At 31.5% G+C, this 27139-nt stretch overlaps 3 protein-coding genes across 4 annotated transcripts; 2 read left to right on the forward strand and 1 right to left on the reverse strand.

Annotated features, from left to right (window-relative positions):
- Positions 1–2005: 2005 nt before the first annotated feature.
- LOC107366869 (uncharacterized) lies at positions 2006–3636 on the forward strand. The gene is made up of 4 exons (XM_015934513.2): positions 2006–2174; positions 2268–2420; positions 2526–3243; positions 3337–3636. Exons 1-4 carry the CDS (start codon positions 2099–2101, stop codon positions 3497–3499), a joined length of 1110 nt encoding a protein of 369 aa, XP_015789999.1. The 5' UTR covers positions 2006–2098; the 3' UTR covers positions 3500–3636.
- A 636-nt stretch (positions 3637–4272) lies between these two features.
- LOC107366784 (glypican-6) lies at positions 4273–23347 on the reverse strand. The gene is made up of 6 exons (XM_015934420.3): positions 22809–23347; positions 15370–15761; positions 10751–11047; positions 8528–8808; positions 6172–6302; positions 4273–5055 (listed from the first exon to the last, which is right to left on the reverse strand). Exons 1-6 carry the CDS (start codon positions 23293–23295, stop codon positions 4709–4711), a joined length of 1935 nt encoding a protein of 644 aa, XP_015789906.1. The 5' UTR covers positions 23296–23347; the 3' UTR covers positions 4273–4708.
- On the forward strand, positions 23247–26829 carry Prp16 (ATP-dependent RNA helicase l(1)G0007). Of its 2 annotated transcripts, none has more exons than XM_015934419.3 (2): positions 23247–23465; positions 23555–26829. In XM_015934419.3, the coding sequence occupies exons 1-2, from the start codon at positions 23463–23465 to the stop codon at positions 26639–26641; spliced, it is 3090 nt and encodes a 1029-aa protein (XP_015789905.1). In that variant the 5' UTR covers positions 23247–23462; the 3' UTR covers positions 26642–26829. The 2 variants fall into 2 exon arrangements, with proteins under 2 accessions (XP_015789905.1, XP_025017549.1); XM_025161781.2 differs by having other exon boundaries at positions 23458–23474.
- The last annotated feature ends 310 nt before the right edge of the window (positions 26830–27139 follow it).

A 27139-nucleotide genomic window follows, 5' to 3' on the forward strand; every position in this document is an offset into this window, starting at 1 on the left:
TTGCAATTATTTTTGTTGATTTGTTCAACAATCGTTGAAGAGCTCTTTTTAAAGGTAAAATCTGGTTCAATTAGCAAACAATTTCAAGTAATTGTGACAATAAAAGATTAAATGGTAAGAAAGAGGCAGGGAAGAGCTATTAGTTGATTACTTGGGCAATTATCAGTTAATCAATTTTTCAGCTTATGATTTATATCACTCAATTGAAATTGTTTCACTTTTAATAAGGTTATTGGCTGGTTTTAGCTGTTGATGAAGAGGCGATTCAAAATCTCATGTAAACCTTATTTTCATATTATTTGATTGATTGAAAAGGTGATGAACAGGATTAATGTGTGAGTGTGATATTCATCAACTACTTTTAATCAACATTTTCACAACTCAATCTGTTCTAACTAATGAACTGAGCAATTTAAGATTCAGTTTTTTATTGCTCAAAGAGGGTAAATTGATAGTGAATGAAACACACACACACACAACACACAAGATGCTTTTAAATCAGTAAAGTCATCTTGTTTTGTAAAGCGACAGTTTCTTTCAATTGAAGTACATTTCAACTTGACATTAATGCAATTTAAATCTGATAGCATTAATTTAAAAAGTAAAGTAAATTGTTGGTCTTTAATAACAATCTGTAGTTTCATTCATATAAATTGCACCTTCTTTTTTTTGAGTTGCAAGTAAAAGTGAGGTGAGTTGATGAGTTGTAAGACAGTTAAATAACGTTAAAAGCTACTCTTTAACACTTTACATATTCAACCACTTAGACCCATCTTACGATTAAAAGGCTATTAAGGTCAAAATAATATGTCGATGCTAACGCACCCAAAAAGAGGTAAATAAAACAGATTGTGAAGTGACATAACTGAAAATGATATGAGACTTTGACAGCGATTTCCTTAAGTTGATCTTTTTTCCTTATTCATTCGCAATTATTGTTGGCAGTATTATTCATTCAACACCAGAAACTTAACAGTTATCACAATATTTGGATGTTTAATCCTCAATTTCAATATTACAGTCGAACACCTAAAATTGTTGTTCGATTGTTTTGTTACCAGATAAGGTGCGATATTCAAAAGACACCAATAACCATTTTAAATTTTAGATGTCGTTTTAAGCGCAGTTCATCACAGATCTTTCATTGTCACTTAATTTTTAGAGCATCAGTTATATTTGAATGAATTTATTTCAATATTGGCTGTCATTATTGGAAGAAAAGAAGAGGAAAAACAAAATAATCCATCAATATTGGCGCATTAAAATTAAAATTAGTGCAATCCTCTAAATATTACAATAGATTTACAATTTGCCTCAGAAACTCGATCTTCTTGATCACAACCAGATTCTTTCCAGCAATTATATCCATTGACACATCAAACCAGCTTTCACACCATTTGATTACTTGATTCGTCTTCATTATGTTTTGATTTCATTGATTGTTTTCATGATTTTCAAGTCATTTGAAATCAATTGAAAATTAAGCTTGAATTAAGATTGAAATTTTTTCCATATTTACAGTTTTCTTCATCCATAAGAGATGGTGCTACCGTCCGCGGTATTCAATTATTGACAGTTTTTTTATTAAATAAAAGCTCATTTTAATTGAATTTTGTTAAAATTTGGTTATAAATGTATTTAATTCACTTTTTTATTCGACAAATTTCTCGATAAAATGATTTACAGTTTTGGTTCCGTTTGATTTCATGCTTATTTGTATGAACATTTGTTTAAACAGAAAATTGTTTTTGACAGTAATACCGGTTAGAATTACCGTCTGTCAAAAACCGCACTATTTAGTTGATTTATCGTTAATTATGTGAACATATTTCTAGTAATTAATTGTTTTATCTTGTTTATTTGAAATGCGACCTAATCAATTCCATGTTTACTTGCCTGCTTGAGAGTTATATTTATGAATGATATTTAATTTGGATAAAGCGCGGTGATAACCAGCCAATAGGAGATTGCCTGATGTCATAATTGGCAGCTATTGCTTTGATATTTTCATGGGCTTAACGTGTCCTTATATTGTTATTACATATTGTTTGTTATTTTATTTGTTTCAACTGGATAATATTTAATTTAAATCAATCCAATGAGTTGTCTTGACGGTCCATTGGAACCTTTTATCACCGATGATTGTATGATTGACAAGTATATTGAATCAATTGGTATGTTGAATAAATATTCTTCTTTTACCTAATCCTGTCTGTGGTTTTATTTATGATTAACGTTTTGTTTACCTTTCATTTGATATCTTGCAGTTGGTCAGACCAGTGATTTACCCGAGTTCGACCCCTTGTTATGGTTTGAAGAGGGTGGTCTTGGCTCTAATCTAGTTGGAGATGATCTATGGCCAGAAAGTGGGTCCAATGATAACAGTAATTTATCTGATTTAAACCAGCTTTCAACAACCGGTTAGTATTTGCACTTGCAAATTACTTTTCTATTTAAACAATACCTAATTTTTACTGGTTCAACTCTCATATTAATCGTGCATTTTATTAATTCTTTTACTTTAGACTTGCAAGAATCAACATCACCAAGCCCTAGTAAAATCAGTATTTCTGAAAGCCTGTCAACTAGTCCAGAAGAAGATGGCATCAATGAGGAAGTTATCGAAGAATTCGTTGATGATGAATTATTACTAACAAATGGCCTACTGAGTCCTGAATCTGATATTGAGTCAAGAACCCAAGTCAATTACTCCCACCTAAATCAATCAACCGCAGCTCGTACATTTGAAATTCACAACTATTGTTGCATTAAGGAAGATGATACCGATGAGATAGCTTCAATTGAATCAAGTCCGAAAGCCAAGAAATCCAATAAAGGTGTTAAAAGAAGAATTACTGATTTTCGTCTAACCGATGAGGAAAGAAAATTGCTAACCAAAGAAGGTTACAATAACTTTCCCAGTGAGAAGAAAGAATTAACCCACCAGGAAGAAAAGATACTGAGGAAAATAAGACGTAAAATAAGGAATAAGAGATCAGCTCAGTTTTCAAGACTCCGAAAAAAGCAATATGTTGAAGAATTAGAAAAGAAGTACGAAGATTGTACCAATGAAAATAAACACCTTAAAAAGGAAGTTGAAGATCTTCGTCGACAAAATCAATCCCTAATGGTGAAAATGCGTAAAATCTTAAAAGATCACACTGGACCCGGACAAGCATCGTTTAAGACGTCTCTTTTTGTTATACTTCTTTCATTCCTTTTAATTTTGATGCCTACTTTTAGGTTAGTTGATTTTCATTTAATTCACCAATATTTTTACCAAATTATGCCAAATTTGAACTAATACCTGGTTTTACTCTTTTTCTTATCTAATAGGCCTGACTCTTTGGATGACAGCTTAACTGGATCCAAACAACAGCAACAAATAATGAGAACCGGACGTCATTTACTGATGACTCTTGGTGGACATGATCTACCCTCCTATATCCTTAATGAATCTGAAAATACCATAAATTTCACCAATGCCTTGTCAATATAAAATTAAATTTTTAAAGGCAAAGCCAGAGCCCATGTCACAGTCTTGAATAACCTTTTCATTTGAACATGATCAAGTGAATCCATTAAATTCCCATCTATTTCATATTAAAGTATCAATGATATCCGAGAACCATAAAATGATTATGTAAATAATTTCTTTCCCTCAATCCAATGAAAAAAACGCCAATAACAACGGAATTTACCACTTTCGGCTCCAACAAAGATTTGTATAATTGCCATTATATAACTATTGGGAACCTTTGAACCTAATTTACCATCGGAAGGAATACAAACAATAGATCAAATTCAATCAATTGCATCCTAATTATTCATTTTTATGGATGTTTTTAACTGATGAGGGCAAAGGTCTCATCAATTAAGCACTTATAGATGCGGTCCTTTTTGGTTAACCAGCTTAAACCATAAACCATAAAAATTGAAGATTGAAGATTTTCCTAATTCAGAAATGATCATTAATGCTAATTATTGAAAAGTGTTAGAGTGTTTCAATGTAATGATTTTGAAAATCAAATGCTTTTGTAATATGAGTCAGTTTATCACATGAAAAGGTAACTATGAGAAATAAGATTCATTTGATGATCAATTGTTTACACGATTCTAATCAATTTAACCTCGTGTCCATTAATTTTTTGTAATCTTATCTGATTCATTGTAATCCGAATCCAAATATTAGCTCAATGTTTCTATTTAAAGCTAATTCAATCAACACATTAAAACAACATAAAAGATGGTTAAAAAGATGACATTTGCTGGTTTAAATTGCAAGGATAAAAAGTGAAATACTTTTCTTTACTAAAAGGATAAATTTACAATTTAAATTGTCTAGGAAATTTAGGTATCGGTTGGGATTGTATTAGCAAAAAGTACACAAAAGAGTCATATCAAAGTGAATTGTTTGATAACCTCTATTCTCATGCAATTACATGTAAACTACAATCGTCACTCAATCTTCATAGTCGCCATTCACGACTGTTTAAGGGAAAAATTTTCATTCAAAAAACAATCTAATTAAGTCCATGAATGACGACTCGAAGCGTTGAGTGAAGATTGCAGCGTCAACAGATTATTGAAGTAAAAAAGGATTGATTCCTTGAAATGAAAACATTTTACAAAATTTAAATTTACATTTGACTGTTGAAAGTGTATGAGTTTACAATAGTATTACAAACAGTAGTTATATTACAGTGTATCACAGAGTTTGTCCAATCAAGATTGACAAAAAGGTGAGTGAAATAATCATTAAAGATGACTTCTCTACCAATGAACTTGAACCCTTGGGTGTTGCAGGGTTATTTTGTGGTTCTTGAGTCGCACCAGGGATTGGAATGGTGGTTACATTATCGGCTTTGGTACTAGAAGTTTTATTTACAGTCGTTGATGAGTTATGCACAGTGACAGACACTGGAGACACTGAAGAGACTGGTGGAGCTGTTGATGATTTTGGCACATCATAGTCATCAGGTTCATCATCATCAGGATAGTCATCATCATCATAATCACCATCGCCACTTCCGGATCCACTGCCACTTAAATCTTCTGTTGGGGACAACAATCAAAACAGTGATTAGTAAATTTGGTAACAATGAATCAAGCATTGAACAGTACAAGTACAACAAGACGAGTAAACAAGTTTCAGATGATATTCAGTGTCAAATCAATCAACAGTTAACAAGCTTAAAGCCCAATTTGATCAACAATGTAACCAAGCAATTGAATCGAATTGAAATTTTGAAAAGAAGATGACAACTAATTGAACAAATAAGGTTAAATTGACAATGAAACATGCTTTTAATAAGACTGGACTTTTACTTGCTCAATGGTTCAATCAGTTTTCAGTAACTCTGGAGTAATTATCTGTAATTGAAATCATGTTTATATTCAATCTCAACATAAATTTAGATTATAATCAAGAGAGGCAAAAAAAGAATCTTAATTGAACTAATTAATAAAGATTGGCAATTCACCTCAATCAAAACTGGTTATCAATATAAAATGATGAGCGTAATTTTAATTAAAAATCAAACAAATTAAAACACATCAAGATAACAGATAAGAGTGAAACAAATTAGTTTGGTTAAATTAATTTAAAATTAAAGTGATGACAAAATGAGGTTCCAAAAATGTTCACCTAACCTGAGTTATATTCAATTACAGTAATGTTTATTAACAACAATTTAAGCTGTGATCGTCTAAAGGTAAACCAACTCAAACTGCAAGCAAACACCAATTGATTACAATGTTAACCAACGGAAATTAATAATCTAATGTCTACTAAATCTCGTTGGTAACAAAGAGATTTATTTACTCAAATTGGTAACTATTTTACACCAAATCAAGTTGTTTAATAAACGATTGTTAAATTGCCAAATCAACAAATCAACAATTAAAACCTGAGAGAAACAATAAAAATAGCTTTTGAGTAAATTTGGTGATAAATGAAGTAAAAGTGAAACCTTTAACAAGTCAACCCAAAACCCAAAAATTGATTCCGATTTTTACTTTGCTTTTTGATGGCAAAATGCATTTGAAAGCAATACATAAAAACGTCCTTTTACAACTTCCGTTGTTGATTGAAGGATATAACAGCAATTATGATTACAATTAACATTAACTTGTTTACTTGACAGATCAACTTGTAATCAAATAGCTTACCATCTTCTGGTATATCGGATCCTCTGAATGCTGCATCCAACTTTGAATTGACATTTCGGAGTAAAGCTCTTTGAGAGTTGATAAAGACAACCTTTTCATCCATTTCCGAACTTTTGTCAGTCAATGGTTGCCTGTAAATCAACAAGATAATTAATATTATTAATGATATGAGAAGTTAATTATTAAGATATCGATTAGGCAAAAAAAGTAAGAAACCGTAAGACCATTAGGAATGGTAAAAATAATAATTGTTCAATCAATTGGCAGTAATTTATTAATTACTCCATTGTTTATCATGATTCAACTGTTTTACCTCAACGTTTAATTTTCAATGTTGACTCAAACAATTAATAGATGATTCAAAGTCTTGACAGTTAGAGACAATTAAAGATTTAATGTACAGGGTCCGCCACAATACATGTCAGCCTGTATTTTTTGAATAACTTTTTTATTTTTTCGTCAATCAAGCTCATTCTCACAGAAAATAATCTTGAATAAGGGGGAAACAAAGATATGGACCGGTCAAATTTTTCGGGTATCGCAGGTCAAAATTGCGCCTGCGCGAAATACAGGTACAATTTTCGGGCGTCGTACGGGTTTTTGTTCTATCTTTTTCGACTGTACAGATATTTTTAAGTTTTTTGCACTGTTTTACAAACTTTGTTAGTCACTCGCCAATGTTCTGAAATAATTTTGTCATTGCGTTCTGATAAAAGCAATTTATAGCCGATTGAATAGGACACTTCATCATGCGAAAATTCGAGCAAATTGACAAATAAAGCATTGATGTGATGGAGCAGTATTATTTTGCTACTCAATAGGTGCCAGGGGCAAGAAAAGCCCTATGGAGTTATTCTGGACTGAAAAATGTGCATAGTATCTCAGAAATCTGTCTATGAAAGCCTCATTGAATAACATTGGGTCTGAAAATGACTTTTTTTTGCGCAGGCGCCATTTTGACCTGCGATACCCGAAAAATTTGACCGGTCCATATCTTTGTTTCCCCTTTATTCAAGATTATTTTCTGTGAGAATGAGCTTGATTGACGAAAAAATAAAAAAGTTATTCAAAAAATACAGGCTGACATGTTTTGTGGCGGACCCTGTAAAATGATTAAAATAAAATTTCGATTAGATTGAATCTAAATGGAAAGCTGTTTAACATGTAATCAGAAGTAAAATAATAAAAAGATCAATAAAAGTTGAACAGTTAGCTGAATTACTGGATTGCATCGGAGGTTTAAGTGTTGAACAATCAAGCTCAATCATAAATCCATATTATGATTGCTGTAAAAGTTTCTTGACTTTATCATCTTCATCCTGATTCGCCGAGTTGAACAGTTTTCAGACATTAATCCAACGAAACGTTTCTCTTCTTGTACTTAATCTCATAATATGAATGAAAGCCAAAAATGAAAGATGAAAGATTGACTGAAAGCTTATCAATAGCTTTTAATTCATTGATATATTAATACCCATCAGTTGAATCAACGCCTACCAATAGGAATTAAAATGTTCCCCTGATCATCACGAAATTGATCAGTAACATCTGAATCAACAAAGCAACTATCACCAATCATTTAATCTCAACGCATTTAAAGACCAGGCAAAGATGTGAACCTTTAAAGGCTATTGAAAGGCAAAAAATGGTAAAGTCATGAAACAGATTGAAATGTGCTGTTGACAAGTTACTTTGAGTTAACAAATGTTTCTAATCATCGCTTAGATCATGATTAATTTTTGATTGCTCATCATTCATCGGACTGATTTTTTTGTCTATTTCACCAGCAAAGGGAATCATGGAAATGAGATGAACAAGAGTCTGGAATTAATTTGATTAGATGATGGAAAAAAAATCAGCTTTTCTTTCCGTTAAACAAGGAGGGTTGAGAATTGATGGAAATCAAAATTATTGAAATTAGAGGCCCACCGATTAAACTGAATCTCTCTGAAAACTAATCAACATGAAAATGGTTAACTTTAATGATGATTCAACTGTAAACAGAGATTTGCAAAGGAGCCAAAACTGCTTCTCAGTGGTTCAATAGTTAATGATTTAAATGTTGTCTAATTGGAAAGGCAAAGGAATCAAAATTTTCAACTATTCAGTGTTTTTTTTTGAAAGCTTACAAAGACAACATTTGTTAACAAGGTTAATGGCATGGTCATCATGATGGTATTCATAATTTTGATGAAGCAATTTGTAAGCAAAACAAATAAATGCTTTAAAAAACAAATCAAGCTAATTTGAAACCAACAGTTGAAACAGATTAGTTGCTAATTTGTGTCTGACTTTTTTTTCATCTTTTGATTTATCCTTGAATTTAAGTTTAACAGTGATTAATTGTTTTACTTACATTGAACCATCTTCTTGACTCCAACATGGTTTATTATTAAGCTCAGCTGAACCATCTATTGTTGCCGGAATCACTGAATTGTTGCAAACTGTTTCAGGTAATCGTTGCCAAAAGTCTTTCATTTTTTTCAATTGTTTTTTTGTGCTGTCCAAAAAGTTGTCTAAGGGTGATTTTGAGGCTGTTGGTGATCGATTGTCCAGTGTTGGTGAGGTTTCACTTGTTGGTCTTCTATTGATTGCAAGTCTCTTGCCACGTTTAGGTTTACCACAAATACTGTAGAGCTGTAAAACGAAAATAAAATTAGCTTTTATTAAATGAATTTGTTGCTTGAATCAAATTTGGTGAAAACGACAAAGTTTAATCGATAATTGATCATTTATTGAATGTAATGTTAGCTAAAGAAATGAACAAGAACTGGAAATTTTGACAAGTTAGTTGATGAATATGTTTCGAGATGACAAAGATTTAGATTGATTAGAGCTGAAACTCAATAAATGCTGTCAACAAATTCACCAATAATTTGTTTTCATTGAATATTCAAGATCCAGTATACGTTTATACGAAACCGTTGAAATCTTGAAATTTTGCAACATTAAATCTTAAACAATTCAAAATTCAAAAATTCAGTCGATATTTTAAGGATAAAGATATAATAGCATTGTCTTCATCTAGATCGGATTAGGCCTAGAATCAAGGCTGCAATTATCATTAAAATTGAAATAATTAAAACAAAGTGGAGAGAATGTAATTAATTAGAAGAACGAATATGTAAACATGAAATGGGCCTTACAATGTTCATCATCAGGTATAAATCATCATGTTTAAGGGTCAGTGAAGTAGATTTAAGATGAGAAGTGATGATGATGATAGTTGAAGAATAAGATAATTCACTATTAAGGATAATGCAACATGGGCGGTCTAATCATTGAAATTGATCTAAATAAAGGCGAATGTGCATGAGATATCTCATGCATTGCAATGCAAATTAAGATGACAATTCAATATTATCGTTAGTACTGATGACTAACATGGAGTTAAAATGATTAAACTTGGCACATCGGTTCCTCTATTTAGTGTAAATCTTACAATATTGACAGATTTGTATTTACATTTGCGTTGAAAAAGTAACTGAAAGATGAAAATACATTTTAGTCAAAAATTTACCTGCAATACCTTAAGTTGATCTAGCAAATTAACTCGAATAATTGTTTTCATTTATGCTGTAGTTATTAGTTTACATTTACAGTAACTTGTAATAAACTTGAGTCTTTCCTCATCATTCTCATCATAATAATCTTTCACTCTTCAACTTTTTCTCACTTTTAAAAGCTATATTTATTTGCGATGAAAAAAGATGATGAGCTTTTCGTCTCTTTCTTGCCTTTCTTTTCTTTCAATTTTCATCTCCTTACGGCTATTCATCTTAGTTTTACACTGTTACCTTATTAAGATTTTCACAGGTCAAGGTAAGAAAGATGAAGATGGAGATAGAGAAAAGAAGAGGACTTTTTTGAAAATGAACTGCAGATAAAAGGTAAAGAAGACAAAAGGTCAAAAAAGCCTTCAAAAGATCAATTCGTGCTATTTTGACAAAAAGAGACAAAAATTAAGTTCCAAGAACAGGAAAAACAGCCCAAGTTTGACTATCCTTTGTCTTTTCAACATCCTTTATCTTGTTACTCGTCTTGAGTTGTTCATGCCGCTCTTTGGACATCACTATTGAACTGATCTTCTCCAGTAAAATGACTTCAAGCTCACTGGACTTCAATGACTTGACGATTTTAAACAATTAACAGTTGAATCTGAATACAACATAATACTAAATCAAAGCAAATTAAACAAATTCAATGAACCAAACACAACTAATCAATTTGTTTAGCTATGCTGAAAAGGTTCAATTGAAACATTGACTCTTGATCAAGCATTAGATTTTTGTAAGAGTTGAATAAGAGATCAAGAACATTTCACATTTTGTCGAATAAAATTGCTGCTGAATTTATTGAAACTTAAATTGACTTTGCATTTTATTCGGTTGAAATGTCCTTCTGAGTCTTCTGTTGAATTAACATTATTATGATTAAGGGTTTGCTAAGTTTGTGGAGAAAATTTTTGCACCATTTTATTGTTAGATATTGAACATTTATCACTTTCGTCTGTTTCACCATTTTATTTAATTCAAGGGTTAAAAGTGCGTATTTGAGTACTTGAATGGTGACTACTTACTCTTTTGGAAACTGTCATTCCATTTTCCTGGAAGTTCATTATAGCCTCTGAAATTTTAATGTCAAGAGGACCAACGACTGATTCAATGTTGAAAGATGTTTCCAATCGGCTGATTATGGCAGTTAATTTATCAAGGAACGGGTTCCATTCCTTATTGAGTGGACGATAACTTGTCGTACAAGTGTGCATTACAGCATTGCAATAGTTGCGACAAGGAACCCGATCAGGTGAGTCTTCACATTGTTGACAGTAATTCATTTGGACGAAAAATTTGTGACAGTTTGGTGTTGCCGAATGCTGTTAATGAAAGACAAGCAATGCAAAGAAAATTATTATCAACAATATTGATGGATTAGATAAACGTCGAGTAAATGAAAAAATATGAATTGTAATCAACATTCCAAAAGAACACAAAAGAAGAGAAAAAGAAATGAAAATGACTTTTTAACAAGATGAAGAGGAAAATGATGAGAATGATGAAGATGATGGAAAAAAAATATTGACTAAAAAGTCACAAAAAAGTATGTAAACCCAAAGGAACTGCATTATAAGAAGAAGCAAAATTAAGGTGAATTTCAATGTTATCGTGCAAAAAGATGATTTAAGATGAAATAAGATGATGATGATGGACAGGGAGAAGGAAGAGGAACAAGATGATGAAGAAAAGGAATCAAGATGATGATGGAAAGTACATTATTACCGAGAAGATGAAACAAGTTAAAAAGTAGCCAAAAATGGGATTAGATGTTTAGATGAATGTGAGGTTAAAACACACACACAAAACACATAAACAGGTAAAGTTAATATACAAATAACGTTGTACAAGTTTGACAGATTAGCTGCTAGGATTCAATGAGAAGGTAATAAATGATGATAAGGATAAAGAGATGAATAGAGAGGAAGATAATGTTAACCTTGCCTGACGGATATTTGGTGTTGGGTGACGAGAGGCGCTTCAATAAGGAGTGATTCAAGGGAATGAACGATGAAATTGTAAATAATTATTGTCAAATGGACAGAATAAGATTGATTAGATTGATTAGTGAAAATGGAAATGAAAAACTTTTCAATGTAATGGAAAATAATTTACAGATAATGATGATGATGATAACGATGAATATCATGAATTTTTTACAAAATGGCTTCTGTAATCAACAATCTTAATGTTATTTGTCTCACAGGATTAGCCCAACCTAAGCCATTATCATTGCCTAAAGATGAAACAACTAATCAGTTTCATTGATATCAATATTATCATTTAATAATTCAAAAAAAGGTTCAAGAGAAAAGCACATCAAAATTGCTTCCATGCAGTTCTGGATTATCTGATGGAGAGATAAGTCTGAAATAGTTTCAACATTTAGTTGCATTGAGAAACTTGATGGATATCATGAAAAGGAGTAAATTCAAAAATCTTTTTCTGAGTTGTGAGACTTTAATGGACAGAAGAAAATTTTTGTTTCGATAAAATTTATTGTTCTTTTTTTGTTTTTCGTTTCTCAGTGCTCATCATCGGTAATGCCTTTTGTATGTCGGCCTGAAACGATGATTTACCGACAAACCCAACTTGAGATATTCCTATGCATCACGAACTTCATTAACTTAATGTTGGAAAGTTTTTATTCAAAGTAAACATTATGATTAACTTTAATTTGATAATCATTTAAACTTTTGTTTTTCCTGTTGATTAACATGTTAAGGTGAGTTTAAAGTGATTATCACTTTGAAATATCTAAGGCTAAAGTTAAAGGGTTAAAAATGGGCAACAATTGTTAACTGTTAAACTGTAATCTAACAGATAAAGGAGCGATATTTTTTTCGTTGCCTTAATTACTTTATTGTTTTGAATCATTTGACGCTTGAAACAATTGAATAAGTTAAGAGTGGAAAAATGTTCAACTTGTAATTCATGAGAGTTTAGATTACAGTTAATATGAAAATAATGATCAACAACAATGGTTATTAAAATAAAGATAACTTTGAACAAGATGATGAAGAAAAGTTTTCTGATGATTAATAAATGATACAAGTTTGAGCAACACAATGAAGTCAAGTGATGCTGTCTTATTAACCAAATACTTAATTTAGTTGTCTTCAAGTGACATTTCAATGTAACGGGTTGAAAGATGGTTACAGGTAACATTTATCAATTAAAATGGGAAAAGGGTCGATCCCTTGAGAAATAGTTTGAATGATGAATGAAAGGAACCAAGAAAAAAAGCACAAAAATAACAATGAAAAAAAAACTGGGCAAAGTCAGGTAAGAAAGGTAAATTAAAGAGGAAAGATGAAGAGGCTAAATGATGGTGTTTCAAGAGCATAGTAAACAATTGTAAATTTACTCAATAAGGTAAATTAAAGTCTAAATTTCTCATGAGCTGAGAAAATTTTCCTCTTCCTTTCCTTTCCTGTTAAAACGATTGTTCATTCATTGTTCTTTCCCTGCTTCATCGTTGATCACCTTTTTATCGACCTGATTTGCTGTAAAGCTAAAAATTGAATCAAAAGGCAAAGTTAAAAGAAAAGCGCAAATAGCCGAAAAGGTAAATGGGCAAATATAAAGGTAAAGATGATAAACTCATGTGAATTAGTCAATATATCCATGGACAGTATTTTGCTTCAATTGTAATTGTTAAATTGACCTTTCCTCTAACAGTACATGAAGCGAGCAAAATCAATAAAAAAATAAGTAGACAAGTTACAACATTTTACCACTAATATTATTATATACCTGAGTCTTAATCATCATTATTCTCATCTTATCTTCTCTCTCTCTTCACTTATATACATATAAAAATAGGAAGGTAAGCAGGCAAATAAAAGGAACAAAGTGAAATCACTTTGCGTCCAATAAAATATTGGACTAACAAAAGGTTTATTTGGCCAACCATAAACCTGTAATTACGAGATTATCAACAAATTTTTGGTTTTTTTTTCTTCACGGACTTTTCTCATTCCGTTTTCCATGAGTAACTCTCTAATGGACCTTGTCCACTGGTGATACCTTTACCCATCTCTTTCACTTTCAACTTTCACAGACTTCTTTCTTCTGACCACCGGCAAGCCAATGGTTAACCTTTTCAAATGTACTTTTACCTTGGCACAAAACACATGTAAGAAAAAGGTAATACTTTCGATTGGAAAGAAAAGTGCATTTCTGTGAATAAACGTTCCTATTATTTCCTAAACTTTTGTTAAACACTTTTATATTGCCATTAAGGTTTAACGTTCATTTCAACGTTTCCCTTTCACGAATCAATTTCAAACATTTTACATTTTAAACTTTTTCTTCTTCTTCTTCTTTTTGTTGACCATTAGGAGTTGAAGGGTTCAAAAGTTTCTAAAGCTACATTACGCTTTTTTTACCTGTAAATTGTTTTGTTGTTGTGCACCAGTTTGGCTTAGAGGTACATGGACACACACATATAAGGGCATTGGGAAGGAGGAGGAGGAGGAGGAGGAAGAAGAAGAGGAAAATGGAGAAGAAAGAAGACGATCAAGAAGAAGGAAGATGATGAAGAATGCAAGTTTTACCTCTAAAATTACAGTCAATATTGTAAAATAAGCCTCGAGGGTTGAACAAATGGGCGGCCGGTTGAACCCGGTGTGTGTATTACATTGATAATAAATTGATATTTAGGACGGAAAGGCATTAAAGCAAGTCCATTTTGTGTGACCTTTACTCTACTATTACAATGGTTGTTGATTATGAGTTTGCTGTTGTTTTGTGTTACAACTTATGCAGCTCTAAGATCACTTTTTTAGTTCATTTTAATTGATAGCTTTCATTTTTGGATCAATAAAATTTTCACATTTCTATGTTCAACTTTATGTTCACCTTTGAACATCCATTACGCAGTTAAAGCTAATAGCAACTAATGAAAGTTAATAAAATTGACAATTGACATTTCAATCAAAAAATGAAGTTGAAATTGAATTGGCTGTTGGTATTGTTGGAATTGAATAAAATGATGCTAATTAAATCGACAGGTAATTGATGATATTTAAGTTTCTCTTTCAAGTGATCTCAATTTTGTTTGTTTTCATTATTCAGTCTCTTCAGTCTGATTTTATCAGATTTCAATTGTAACCATTTATAGCTATCTATTGATACACAAGTTAAACAGATTCAAGATAACTCACAATTGAAATGAGCTAACAATTTGAATGGATTTTCCCAATAACTTAAGATAATTAAGAAAGTGATTGTTGCATCAGTCATTAATTAAATAAAAGTCTGACTTTCATTTACGCATTCAAATATTTCTCCCAGGAAATTATCTGTCATTCAATCGCTAAATGTCGAAATATTTTGTTGATCAAAAATGTTTTTTTTCCTGTAAAAATCTGAAAATAAAAATCTGATGATTAAATTCCTAATCATGTTAAAGTGTCTAAAATATTCAGACAGCAAAAAGCTTATGAATTTAAATGAATCTCTTACGTCAAAACTCAATGAGAATCAATTGAACAATAAGATTTTGAAAGACTTTGCTTTTGTGCTAAATGGTGAAAATGATTATTCAATGTGATGGAATGGTGAATATGATGGAATAATGAAATTTAGAGAAATGGAGAGAAAATGTTCGATTGGAATGTTGAATGGGATTTTTACTCACCTCTGCAACTGTTTTACTGATTTCTGAAGCAGTGACAAGAGATTGAATGAAGACTCTTGCCGCTGTAAAAGATCGTTGAACTTCAATGACAAGTTTCCTTGGTATATCACCGAAAGGGTTGATTGTTTCCATGTGTGCCGCGACACATTTAAGATAATCATCACTGAAAATGTAATGATTATTGAGTTCTATGAATATCTTCTGATATAAATCGGTGAAAAATTTGGTAAACTCAGAGTCTAGGTTAACATTATTGTAGCTGTAATATTTAGTTAATAGTGTGAACATATTGCTGAAAAGTCTTGCATGTTTCTCATAGCGTTGTCCATAAGTTCTGGTAAACATTGTATGGAATCCATTTTCAGAATTTTTAAGCAGCTCTTTAATCAATTCTGGAAAAGAGAAGGAAAATAAAGATAATTAATTGTAACCATAAACATTAAAATGATTATCTGAAATTGAAACATTTCCAGAAGTTTGTTTTGAGAAGTAGGAAAAAGGAAAACATAAACATTTACAAAACATAAGACTTTTATTTCACTTGAATGGTTCAATTAGAGTTTTGACAACTCTTGATCAGAATAATCATCATGAAAATCAGTCAATCAGTCAACTGTCATCTTGACATCAACTTAAAGGATTAACAACAAAACTGTCAACTCTAAACTCAAGCAATTCATCGATCCATTGAATCATGATTTGCTAATCATTCTTGTTACATTAAAGATAATTGCAAATGTTTTGTTTGATTGTTGAAATTAATGAGTTGAAAAGGATTTTAACGCAAATGTTGAGTAAATAATTCAAAGGTGAAAGTTAACTTTTTTAGCTGAAACATGTTAAGTTATGGTAATAAAGGTAAATTGTAAACTATTGAAGAGGCAAAGTTAAATATTAAATAATATTAAAGGTTAGTTGCTATTAAAGTAATAAATAATATTTTGACTTTTCTGGGAAAAAAAGCAAATTAAATGATAACTTAAATGATTGTTATGCACACAGCTAAAGGCTAAAAGAGGACTTAGGGTCTAAATAGTGACCTGAGAAAGGCTAATGAAACCTCAATGGAGCCAACTTCCGTTGGTATAATCTGTTTAAAGTCGAACGCAAAAGTTAAATTAAAAAGGTCAAAAGGTGCAAGGTAAAACCTAAATAATGCCAGTAATTTGCCTACAAACAATGTAATGCAATAATAGCGAAATAAAGTGTCAGTTGATTGCTTCTGTCAGTTAACCTGTGGAACGATGAAGACGAGAACAAAAAAATGTAGACCAAGAGTGAAATTAGGAGTCACGAAAATACAGGTAAAAGGTAAAAATGTTGATCGTTATAATCATTAGGAAACTGCATTCTTAAAGATTCTCATTAAAAGGTACTTCGCTGGTTTATTCATTCATTAGCTACTTATAAGACACGAGAAGAATGATGAAGATGAACTGTATAATGGCCCTGAAAGGGAATGTGAATTGTGTAAATGAGAGGTAAATAGAGCCTCATCAGCGGCTATAATTTGCACGGACAAACGTAACATTAGTAACATTTTTCTTCATCAAAGTGACCTATCCGGCCTTAGTATCCAACACCTAGAAAATTAAATTCAAAGGTTTTCTTGTTCTTTCTTTTTTCTCTGTCTTGGTGTTTTTTTGTCTGTTTCATTGTTCAATTTTACAGAAGTTTCTGCTACACTTGGCTTGGCCCTTGGTTTATCACGATTTAAATTATTTCCTTGTGATTAACAATCAAACTCCTCTTGACCACTTTTCACTCCTCCTTAATAATGTACACTTGGGAGGATGATTGAATGAAATGTATTAATAATAATAACTAGACAATGGCTTTACAATTTAAACTTGAATTTTCTCGTATGAATAACTTTCTTCAAGCTTAATTACCTATTCATACACTATGGTGTAATAGTAATAATTTTGATACTCTTTTAATAGTAATAACGATAACAATAGTGAATACATAATCATCAGAATAATGAAAGTTGAATTCACTTTTTTCTCTCAAATATTTTTACCTTTTTGAGAGACTTTAATGAATGAAAAAGTCGGAAAAGATTGAAAAATGAATGAAATGAAAAACAATTTTATATTGAATTGAACATGAAAACATAATTATCGATAGTTGGATGAAAATTAATGGATAAATCAAAGTTTAATTTGTACTATTAATCCATATTAATAGTTAGCTATTAAAGGTTTTTTTTGGCTGGAAAAGTTAAAAGATTATTAAAGTTGAATATTGGTTTGATTTGTAAAATGGTTTGGCAATTAATTACGATTAGTTTGGATATTAATATAATAGAAATTGAACTTGAAATTGTCATGATAAGATGGTGAGACTAAAAGGTTTAATTTCATCAACTTGGTAACAATTAATCATTTAAAGTAAACGATGATAATCGGTTTCATGTTGAAGATCATGGAATGATATTTAAGTGAAAAAAGCATCAAAACAAAGAGATTTTTTGTTCTCAAAATTTTCTTCTCATGTATTTAACAGCTCAATTTAGATTGATATTTGAATGTTGAACTGAATAAATGTGTATTATGTTTAATCACAAGACAACCTGCAGTGATGAATGTAAAGTGATTAATTACTTGTGAAAAAAGCATCTCATGTTGAGTAGAAGCAAAGGAAAAAGTAAAGCAAAAAAGACTAAAGAGGAAACCCGTCATTCTTATCCTCATCTTTATCATCATCATTTTCAATGTTACTACTGAATCAACTTGAGATTAACATTGATATACACATGAATGCAGACGCCATAAAGTCACGTTTGATGTAATTTTGATGCAATTTAATAAAACTTTTTTACTTTTGAAAGAAGCGTAAAGCTACTGAAAAAGGGTTAACAGTAAGATGATGCTGATGGAATGGATTCAGATAAAGTTGGAAGTGTAATTACAAGATGTCATCTTGTTGATGAGATGACCATTGATGGAGAGTTGAATTCATCTTGTTTTACATTCCAATTTTGATGATACATTAACAATTAATTTGACCTCATTTTCAATGTCATTTGTTTGTTACAGATTAACCTTTAATTGTGCACCTTATTGATAACCTTAACCATCATTATCATTGAAATGTTGGACAAACAATTTTTTATCTTTCATTGAAAATGTTTCCACAAATTGTCGGTTTCACATTTATCATTCAATAATGAATAAATGATTACCTGAGGTTGAGATATAAATTGAAAGGTCAGTTTTGGTTACAGTGTTAATCAAGTTATTGAAGTATATTAAGAGTTTAGAATATAACAAAAAAAAAGAATCAGGGCAACAGAATAATGCTCTTCATTTGATCATCTTGCTTTAAGCATTCATTATATTTTCATGTAGAGTGATGATGATTATGGTGATGATACTTGCAAGTAAATTTGGACTGAACCTCTTTACCTGAATTGGGTTTGCAAGGTCAATAATCAAACCCTTTTTTACATTCATTCATGTTTAACCATTTTGTTGCATTCATTGTATACTCATGTCTATAAGATTAAAGTTTAAGATGTTATTTTGTTACAAATGGCCAATGGTCAATGCGTGAACTATTAAACCACAATTTTAAACTTTCAATGTGATTTGTAACTGTAAATTTAAATGCGCTAAAAGTAGAACCAAATTAACATTGATATTTAATACATGAAAGATTTGTATCAGTTAATGATGTTTATAATTTGCTTTCACGATTGTAGTTTTTACTGTTAACTTGTACAGTTAATCGGGAATCGTCTGAAAGTTCATTAAGTTTTATTAAATGGTGCTCATGATGTTTTACTTGATCGCATTGATCAGATTAAATGATTAACTTGTTCAATTAATTTTGGCTAAAATTAAATGCCGCTCTTAATGGTTCACTTGTATACATTGGTTAACCTGTTTTGTACACCTTTGAGTTTTACCTGCCCATAGGTGTGATGGGAGGTAACTGATGTTATCAATATTACAATTCAAGATCAATCGATTAAAAGGCGGGTCAAATCATTCACCAGGTAGCTTCATTACCTTTAGTAATTTGCCGAGTTTACAGTTAATTCACTTTGATCAAACTCATGGGACTTAACATTATTTAAAGTCATAATGTGATGAAAATATAATGCAAACCTGACATTTGACAAGCGACGAATTCAATTAAATTTTATAATTTCATGGGAAACTCTTTGAACTAAATTCACTGAAAAAGGATGAAATTTATTCTCGACTTTGAGAAGCTGATTTGAATCTTTGAATAGCGAAAGAGTGAAAACTAGATTGGATTTTGAGTTTGAGAGAAGTGAAAAGATTCTAAAAATTTGCATTTAAATGCCGAGTTTTCACAGAATTGTTGGTTTTAACGCAGATTAAGCGCTAAAAACACGCTAATTTGAAGGTGAATTCAAACCCTAAAAACGATTATTATTATGATTAAAGAAGATGATTGAAGAGAATCAAGACTAAACATTATTCATACTGAAAAATGTACGATTTAATAAATCTAACTGAATAATTTAGTTGACTGGAGGAGGTAAATAGGGAAGATTAAGTCTGAATCAAGAAGCTTGTAAAACTAGTTTCTTAAGACGATCTTCATCTGCATCATCTTCATCATCCTCATCAACTTATTCCGGGATGAAGAGGGAAACAAAAAGTTTGGCTCTTTTACACAGCGGTTTGGTTCAAACAAGAAGATGAAGTAAAGGTAAATTAAATTGCTCAAGACTCAGAGGATTATCATATTAACTATGGTGGTCTTCGGGATGAAGATAAATGTTATAAGGTCAGAAGCCAGAAGATGAAAATTTTGCTAAAATTTGCTTCAATTGACAAATTACAATTTTGGGTGAAAAATTAGCCAACATAAGTTACAATTTTACTTTCAATTGTGATTTGAAAATAAATTGAAGTTTTAATTTTATACTAAAAATTGAACGCTTTTAAGCTATAAATTTAAGGCCAAATTGATGGGTGAAAGTAAATACAGAAATTTGTAAAAAAGTAAAATTGATGAAAATTGATTCATTTTAATGGTTCCTTAGTTTAACATTGAATCAAAAGTTTAACACTCAATTGAAAATAAAGGTTTTTTATTTGTTTACCTGGGTTTCCATTTTTACCTTGCAAATGTGAATTTTGGTAAAAATGGTCAAAATAGAAAATATTTTCAACTTAATGTTACCTGTTGATGGGTTACAATAAGCAATAATTTGAAAACGGATATAAACTACTTTTTTGTACTTTTTACTCGGAAAATATTCTGAAACTTATTATTCTGATATTAACTTGAAGTAACAAAGAATCATGAAGTTATTCATTTTTTAAGAAACATTGACTCAACAATGAATATGGAATGGAAGCTTAAAAATTTAAATATAATGAACAAAGATATTCTTGATTGTTGTTTAGGTAAATGCACAAATGTAATAAATATTAACATGAGTTTATATTGTTCTAGATTTTATTTATTCATGGAAAAATTCATGAATACTTTAGAAAGAGTTTCTCATTTGAGGAAAATTTCATTTCTAAAAGTTTGCAATGAAGAATTGAGAGGATTTTGTACCAATGATTGACTTTCAGGTTTACCTACAAAGTTTCAAATGTTTAACTTGATCTGCGCTCATTCATCAAAATAATTTATCAATATAATTGATGAAATTATCGTAACCTTTTTTAATCAAGTTGATGAAACTTTTTTTTATTAGGCTTAGATGGTTGATTCATTATTAACATTAATACTTAACACCTTTTAACTTTGACGTCTCCTGACTTTATCATACTTTTACCTGAATTATTATACTTTTAGAGTTAGGAATCAATCATAACTGAATCACGCAACCAACGGAAAAGGTAAGATGAAGATAAATGTTGAGCAAATTGCAAGTAAAAGAAAAAGCTTTTCTGACTATTCAAAGATTATGTTTTTCGTAAATTGTTACTGGTTTGAATTGAACTTTGAAATTGGCAGTTAACAATTAAATGAACATCTTGGAATAACAAATAATAGAATGGAAATAGTTTATGATTTGAATTGAATCTCTTTTTTTTCTCCTCGCTAATATCAATTACTTGAGAATTGGGTTAAATGTAAAAATAAAGTTAAATTCTGTGAATTGATTTCATTGAAGATACATTACAAGTTCAATATTCATGAAAGTTAAAGATCTTGAAACTTTGAAAGGATGATAGAGTTGATTAAAGAGGATCAATCAGGAAATAATCAAAGTTTAAATTTGGTTGGTTGGTGAAAATAAAATGTAAATAAGGTTAACTTGCAAGACTGTATCAGAATGGATAAAAATTTGGACACAAATCAGAAGATGAAAAATGAATGGATTAGATGGGATTTATGGATGGATTTGGTGAGAGGATTTGATAGATTCAGAAAAGTCTGGCAGACTGAATAAATGTGAAATAATCGGCCGGAAAAAGGAAAAGTTCAAGAGTTTCTTGACAATGTTATGAAAAGATCAATACTGAGGATGAGTTACAAGGAAATGTAAGAAATGGTCAAGTAAAGGTGACAACAATATGAGAGTTAGACGCCTAATGGAAGCCATTGACTGTAAATAATTGACGTAAACAGATAAATGGTCAACACCAGCTTTGGATACAATATTGAACTTAAATCAAATTCACAGCAATTTCATTTCAATAGAACGAACAATTAACCAATTTGTCTTGAATTTACTAAAACCAATAGCTTTCATTTTATCCAGTTATTGTTGTCACCCTTTAGTAAAAGGTTGAAATAAGGTTAAGAATATTAGTTTACTCATTTTGGCAGGTTATAGATATTTTTTTGACTATACAATCATGTAGATATAATATGATAAAAATACATCTTCAGAAATTCTAGATCATGTCAATAATGTGTTTGAACCGGGAATGTATTTGGGAAAATATCATAAAGGCAACAAAAATTACGCTAAAGGTATTGCAATATAATAGGTCATTTTGGTAAACAAGGTAATCTTTCAAGTATCTATCATGGAGACAGTAATATTAATAAAGAAACAATTTTCTGATTCAATTGTGAGCATCCTTTTGTCTCAATTTGTTATCTAACTACTCACAATTAAAGAGAAAAATAAGAGTGCAATGAGAGGCAATAAGAAGTGAATAAGAGCTCAATAAGAGGATAAATAAGAGACAAAATATGAGTGTTAGCAGAAGAACGAAAATAGAGAAACAGAAACAATGAAAAAAGGTAAGCATCTCTTAAGATTGTTGATAACAATCGCAATTATTAGTAGATTATGAGACACAGAGAATGAAAATCTACAATTTTTTGTTCTCCAGTTTAGATTTATAGCAATTGAAGAAGTAATAAAAGATAGACAATAAAATGGAAACTTAAAAGGTGGTGATACATTGAAAGAGAAAAAGGGAGAAAAATCGATGGCCAATTTGATTGGAATTGATCAGAAAAGGTTGGCTTATTTGGCTTACCATCAAATTTTCGAGTGTAATCATTAAACTCGGTTGAAACTCTTCTCATGGGATCACCTAAAATTGTATCCAATCTGAAACCACCTGACTCATAATAATCACTTTCCTGTTGACTTGAACACTGTGATCTGTCTTGTCGACATATTGGGGAAGATAATGGCGTTGACCGAGAATAAGTGTGATGTCTGTCAGAGGAAGAAAGGGCAAAAGAGGTTCGAAAATGTAGAGTACAGAGAACTAAGTAAATCCACAAAATGGAGGTTGTTAGGTTGATCCATGAGAATTGGAATGTAAATTTACTATTTATCACAAAGTTGACAGTTTGACGATTAGATGGACAATTGGCATGATTATGGTGGAGGGAACACGAAGATGGTAATGTTAAAGATGATGATGGTACTGATAATAATGGTGATGATAGGGGTGAAGATAAACAGGGATGAGGATGATGAAAAGAGGGTTTCTTTTTCTTATGCAATATAAACATGATTCGAGGTGATTTTAGATTACAGCAGAAGCTTTTGATGCTGTCGAGTGAAGATGAAAACTGAATCTTAAAGCTTACCCAGTCAAGTTACTGTGTAATACACAGGCTGAAAACTCTCTATACGCATCCTCTTACGCAAACTCAGTTACATTTATTTTGCTATCAACATGGTGAGTAAGGTTAATTTTGACTAATTTAATTGTTTTTATTTACCAATTTGCTAATTTGATTGTTTTCTGATTATGTTTTACTTTTACAGGGGGATCACCACAGACCATCAAGTTCACATTCTCACAAGTCATCTGTCAGCGATGAGTACCTCGCTCGTAAAAGGGAGAAAGAAGAAAGAGAAAGACGCCGCAAGTTGAAAGGAATGTACCTGGAAAATCGTGAAAAAAAACTTGAACCCAAGAGAAGGAAATGGGAAGATGATTATGAGGTTGATGAAGAGTATGCCAAGAGTTGGGAGACAAGCCCCCGGTCAACAAGAAGTTCAACACCAAGCTCTCGATCTCATCGATCATATACACCAAGACCCGGTTCTACTCCAAGACCCGGTTCCACTCCAAGACCAGGTTCCTCAAGACATGGATCTGTTGCTGGAACACCTAGAGTTCCTTACAGCTACTGGGAAAATCCCTCAATGCGTAGAGAAGAGGTTGATGAAGATCCTGAATTAATGAAAGAGTTAGATCGTCGTTGGTATGATGATTTAGCTGATGTAAAACCTTTTGATGACATGCCAGAGGAATATGTTATAAAGAAAGAGGAAGCTTTGAAAAAGAGTAGAGTTCAGAGGATATCAGCTCAACGACGGCAAATTCAAAAGGATAATGAAAAGTGGGAAAATAATCGTTTACTTTTATCTGGAGTCATGAAACAAACGGACGAGGAGTTAGAAGACACTTCCGAAGAAGAAAGAGTTCACTTAATTGTTCACAATATTGTCCCACCATTTCTTGATGGGCGAATTGTATTTACCAAACAATTTGAGCCAGTTATCCCTGTTAAAGATGGTACTTCAAATATAGCGATTTGCGCAAAAAAAGGATCTGCTCTAACAAGGTATCATCGAGAGATGAAAGAGCGAAAAAAAGCACAGAAGAAAGAATGGGAGCTTGCGGGAACTCGCATTGGTGATATTATGGGCATCAAAAAAGAAAAAGAAGATCCGAAAAACAACAGTGAAACTGACTATAGAACAGAACATCGTTTTGGGGATCATCTCGATAACAAATTAACCGACAGAGAAAAAATCAGACGCCAAAGACAAATGTTACCTGTTTTTGCAGTACGAAGTGCATTAATGAACGTCATCCGTGAAAACAACATCATCGTTATTGTTGGTGAAACCGGTTCAGGTAAAACAACACAATTAACTCAATATCTACATGAGGAAGGGTATACAAGCTATGGAATGATCGGATGTACGCAACCCCGTCGAGTGGCAGCAATGTCAGTTGCCAAAAGAGTTTCAGATGAAATGGGTGTTAAATTAGGTGAAGAAGTCGGATATTCAATTCGATTTGAAGATAGAACATCAAAGAAAACGATCATCAAGTACATGACTGACGGTATTCTTCTTCGAGAATCCTTATCTGATCCAGATCTCGACAATTATTCAGCTATCATCATGGACGAAGCTCACGAAAGAAGTTTAAATACTGATGTTTTGTTTGGAATCTTACGAGAAGTGGCTGCTAAGCGAATCGACCTGAAACTGATCGTAACTTCAGCAACTATGGACTCTTCCAAATTCGCATTATTTTTTGGTAATGTGCCTGTATTCACCATTCCTGGACGTACTTTTCCCGTCGACGTTCTACACAGTAAAAACGTTGTTGAAGATTATGTAGATCAAGCAATCAAAAAAGCAATAGAGATCCATTTAAGTATGCCTCCTGGTGATATCTTAATTTTTATGCCTGGTCAAGAAGATATTGATGTTACATGTGAAGCTATCACTGAACGTTTAAAGGACTTAGAAGATACATCAAAACCACCTCCTCTCTCTATTTTACCCATTTACTCACAGCTTCCATCTGATCTGCAAGCGAAAATCTTTCAAAAATCTGAAGATGATGTTAGGAAATGCGTGGTTGCTACAAATATTGCCGAAACATCTTTAACAATTGATGGAATAAAATACGTAATTGACTCTGGTTTTTGTAAGCTTAAAGTTTATAATCCGAAAATTGGTATGGATGCTCTTCAAATTTATCCTATTTCCCAAGCTAATGCTAATCAGAGATCAGGTCGAGCCGGTAGAACTGGTCCTGGTCAATGTTTCCGTTTATATACCGAAGATCAATACCGACATGAATTACTTACAACGTCAGTGCCTGAGATTCAACGTACAAACTTGGCTAATGTTATTCTCCTCCTTAAATCACTCGGAGTTCAGGATTTGTTAGAATTTCATTTTATGGATCCTCCTCCACAAGACAATATGCTGAATTCAATGTATCAATTGTGGATTCTTGGTGCTCTTGATAATGTAGGAAACTTAACTCCACTCGGTCGTAATATGGTCGAGTTTCCATTGGATCCAGCCATGTCTAAAATGTTGTTGATTTCAACAGAAATGGGTTGCTCTGAAGAGATGATGACGATTGTGTCTATGTTATCTGTCCAGTCAATTATATATCGACCAAAAGGACGTGAAGAGGAATCTGATAGTGTTAGAGAAAAATTTCACGTACCAGAATCAGATCATCTAACCTTGTTGAATATTTACCAGTTCTGGGAAAGAGAACAAAATAAATCTTCATGGTGTAAAGAACATTTTATTCACATGAAATCAATGAAAAAAGTGAGAGAAGTCCGTCAACAATTGAGAGATATTATGAAAAGTTTAAAACTGCCGATCATTTCTTCTGGTAATGAATGGGATTGTATCAGAAAATGTATCGCTTCAGCATATTTCCATCAAGCAGCTAGATTGAAAGGAATCGGTGAATATGTAAATATGAGGAATGGAATACCATGTCATCTTCACCCCACTTCCTCACTCTACGGAATGGGTTTTACGCCAGATTATGTTGTTTATCATGAACTTTTGATGACTTCCAAAGAGTACATGCACACAGTTACGGCAGTGGATGGTAATTGGTTAGCTGAACTTGGGCCTATGTTTTATTCTGTAAAAATACCTCAAAAATCACGGGTTCAAGCTAGACAAGAAATGAAAAATCACGAGAAAGCAATGGAGGAGGAAATGGCCGCTGCTGAAGAAAAGTTGAAGAGGATGAAAAAAGAGAAAGAAGAGAAAGAAATGTTGAAACCAAAAACGCCGATATTCAAGCGTCCTGCAACTCCAAGAAAACCGTCTAGACTCGGATTGTAATTTTATTAACGATTCTTCACATCTTGTAAATATTTAAACTCATCTGAAATTAGTTTATATGATTTTCTATTAAATAAATTTAAAACTAAAATTGTAAATCTAACTTGTAATTGTTATAATTAACTTTTTTATTGTAAATAATCACAATGGAAATGTTGAATTATAATTTATATTTTAAGTTTGGCTAATATTTTTAAAATGTTACGAATTTTCATTTCTGTTTCATTTTATCTTACACGCAGAAATTGAATGAAAAACTCAATTCATTATAAAAATGATTTCTCTACTCACTTGAAATATTGATTTGATGAATAATTATTTGACTTTTATTGACTGAACTATTATGAGCTAATCAAAATATTGATATTTCTTTATGAAGCAAAATCTGATTTGTAACTTTATAGATACGTTTTGAGTCTCAAATGATTGGTCACTTATTGAAATTAGTTTATTTTACTTTCTGTTAAAAAAACAAAATAAATTTTGATTGTGTTTGAT

The sequence above is a fragment of the Tetranychus urticae genome, chromosome 2 (genome assembly GCF_039701765.1).
Source record: "Tetranychus urticae isolate SD_2017Ah chromosome 2, NJAU_TeUrti_SD_1.0, whole genome shotgun sequence".
In the NCBI taxonomy this organism is placed as follows: Eukaryota; Metazoa; Arthropoda; class Arachnida; order Trombidiformes; family Tetranychidae; genus Tetranychus; species Tetranychus urticae.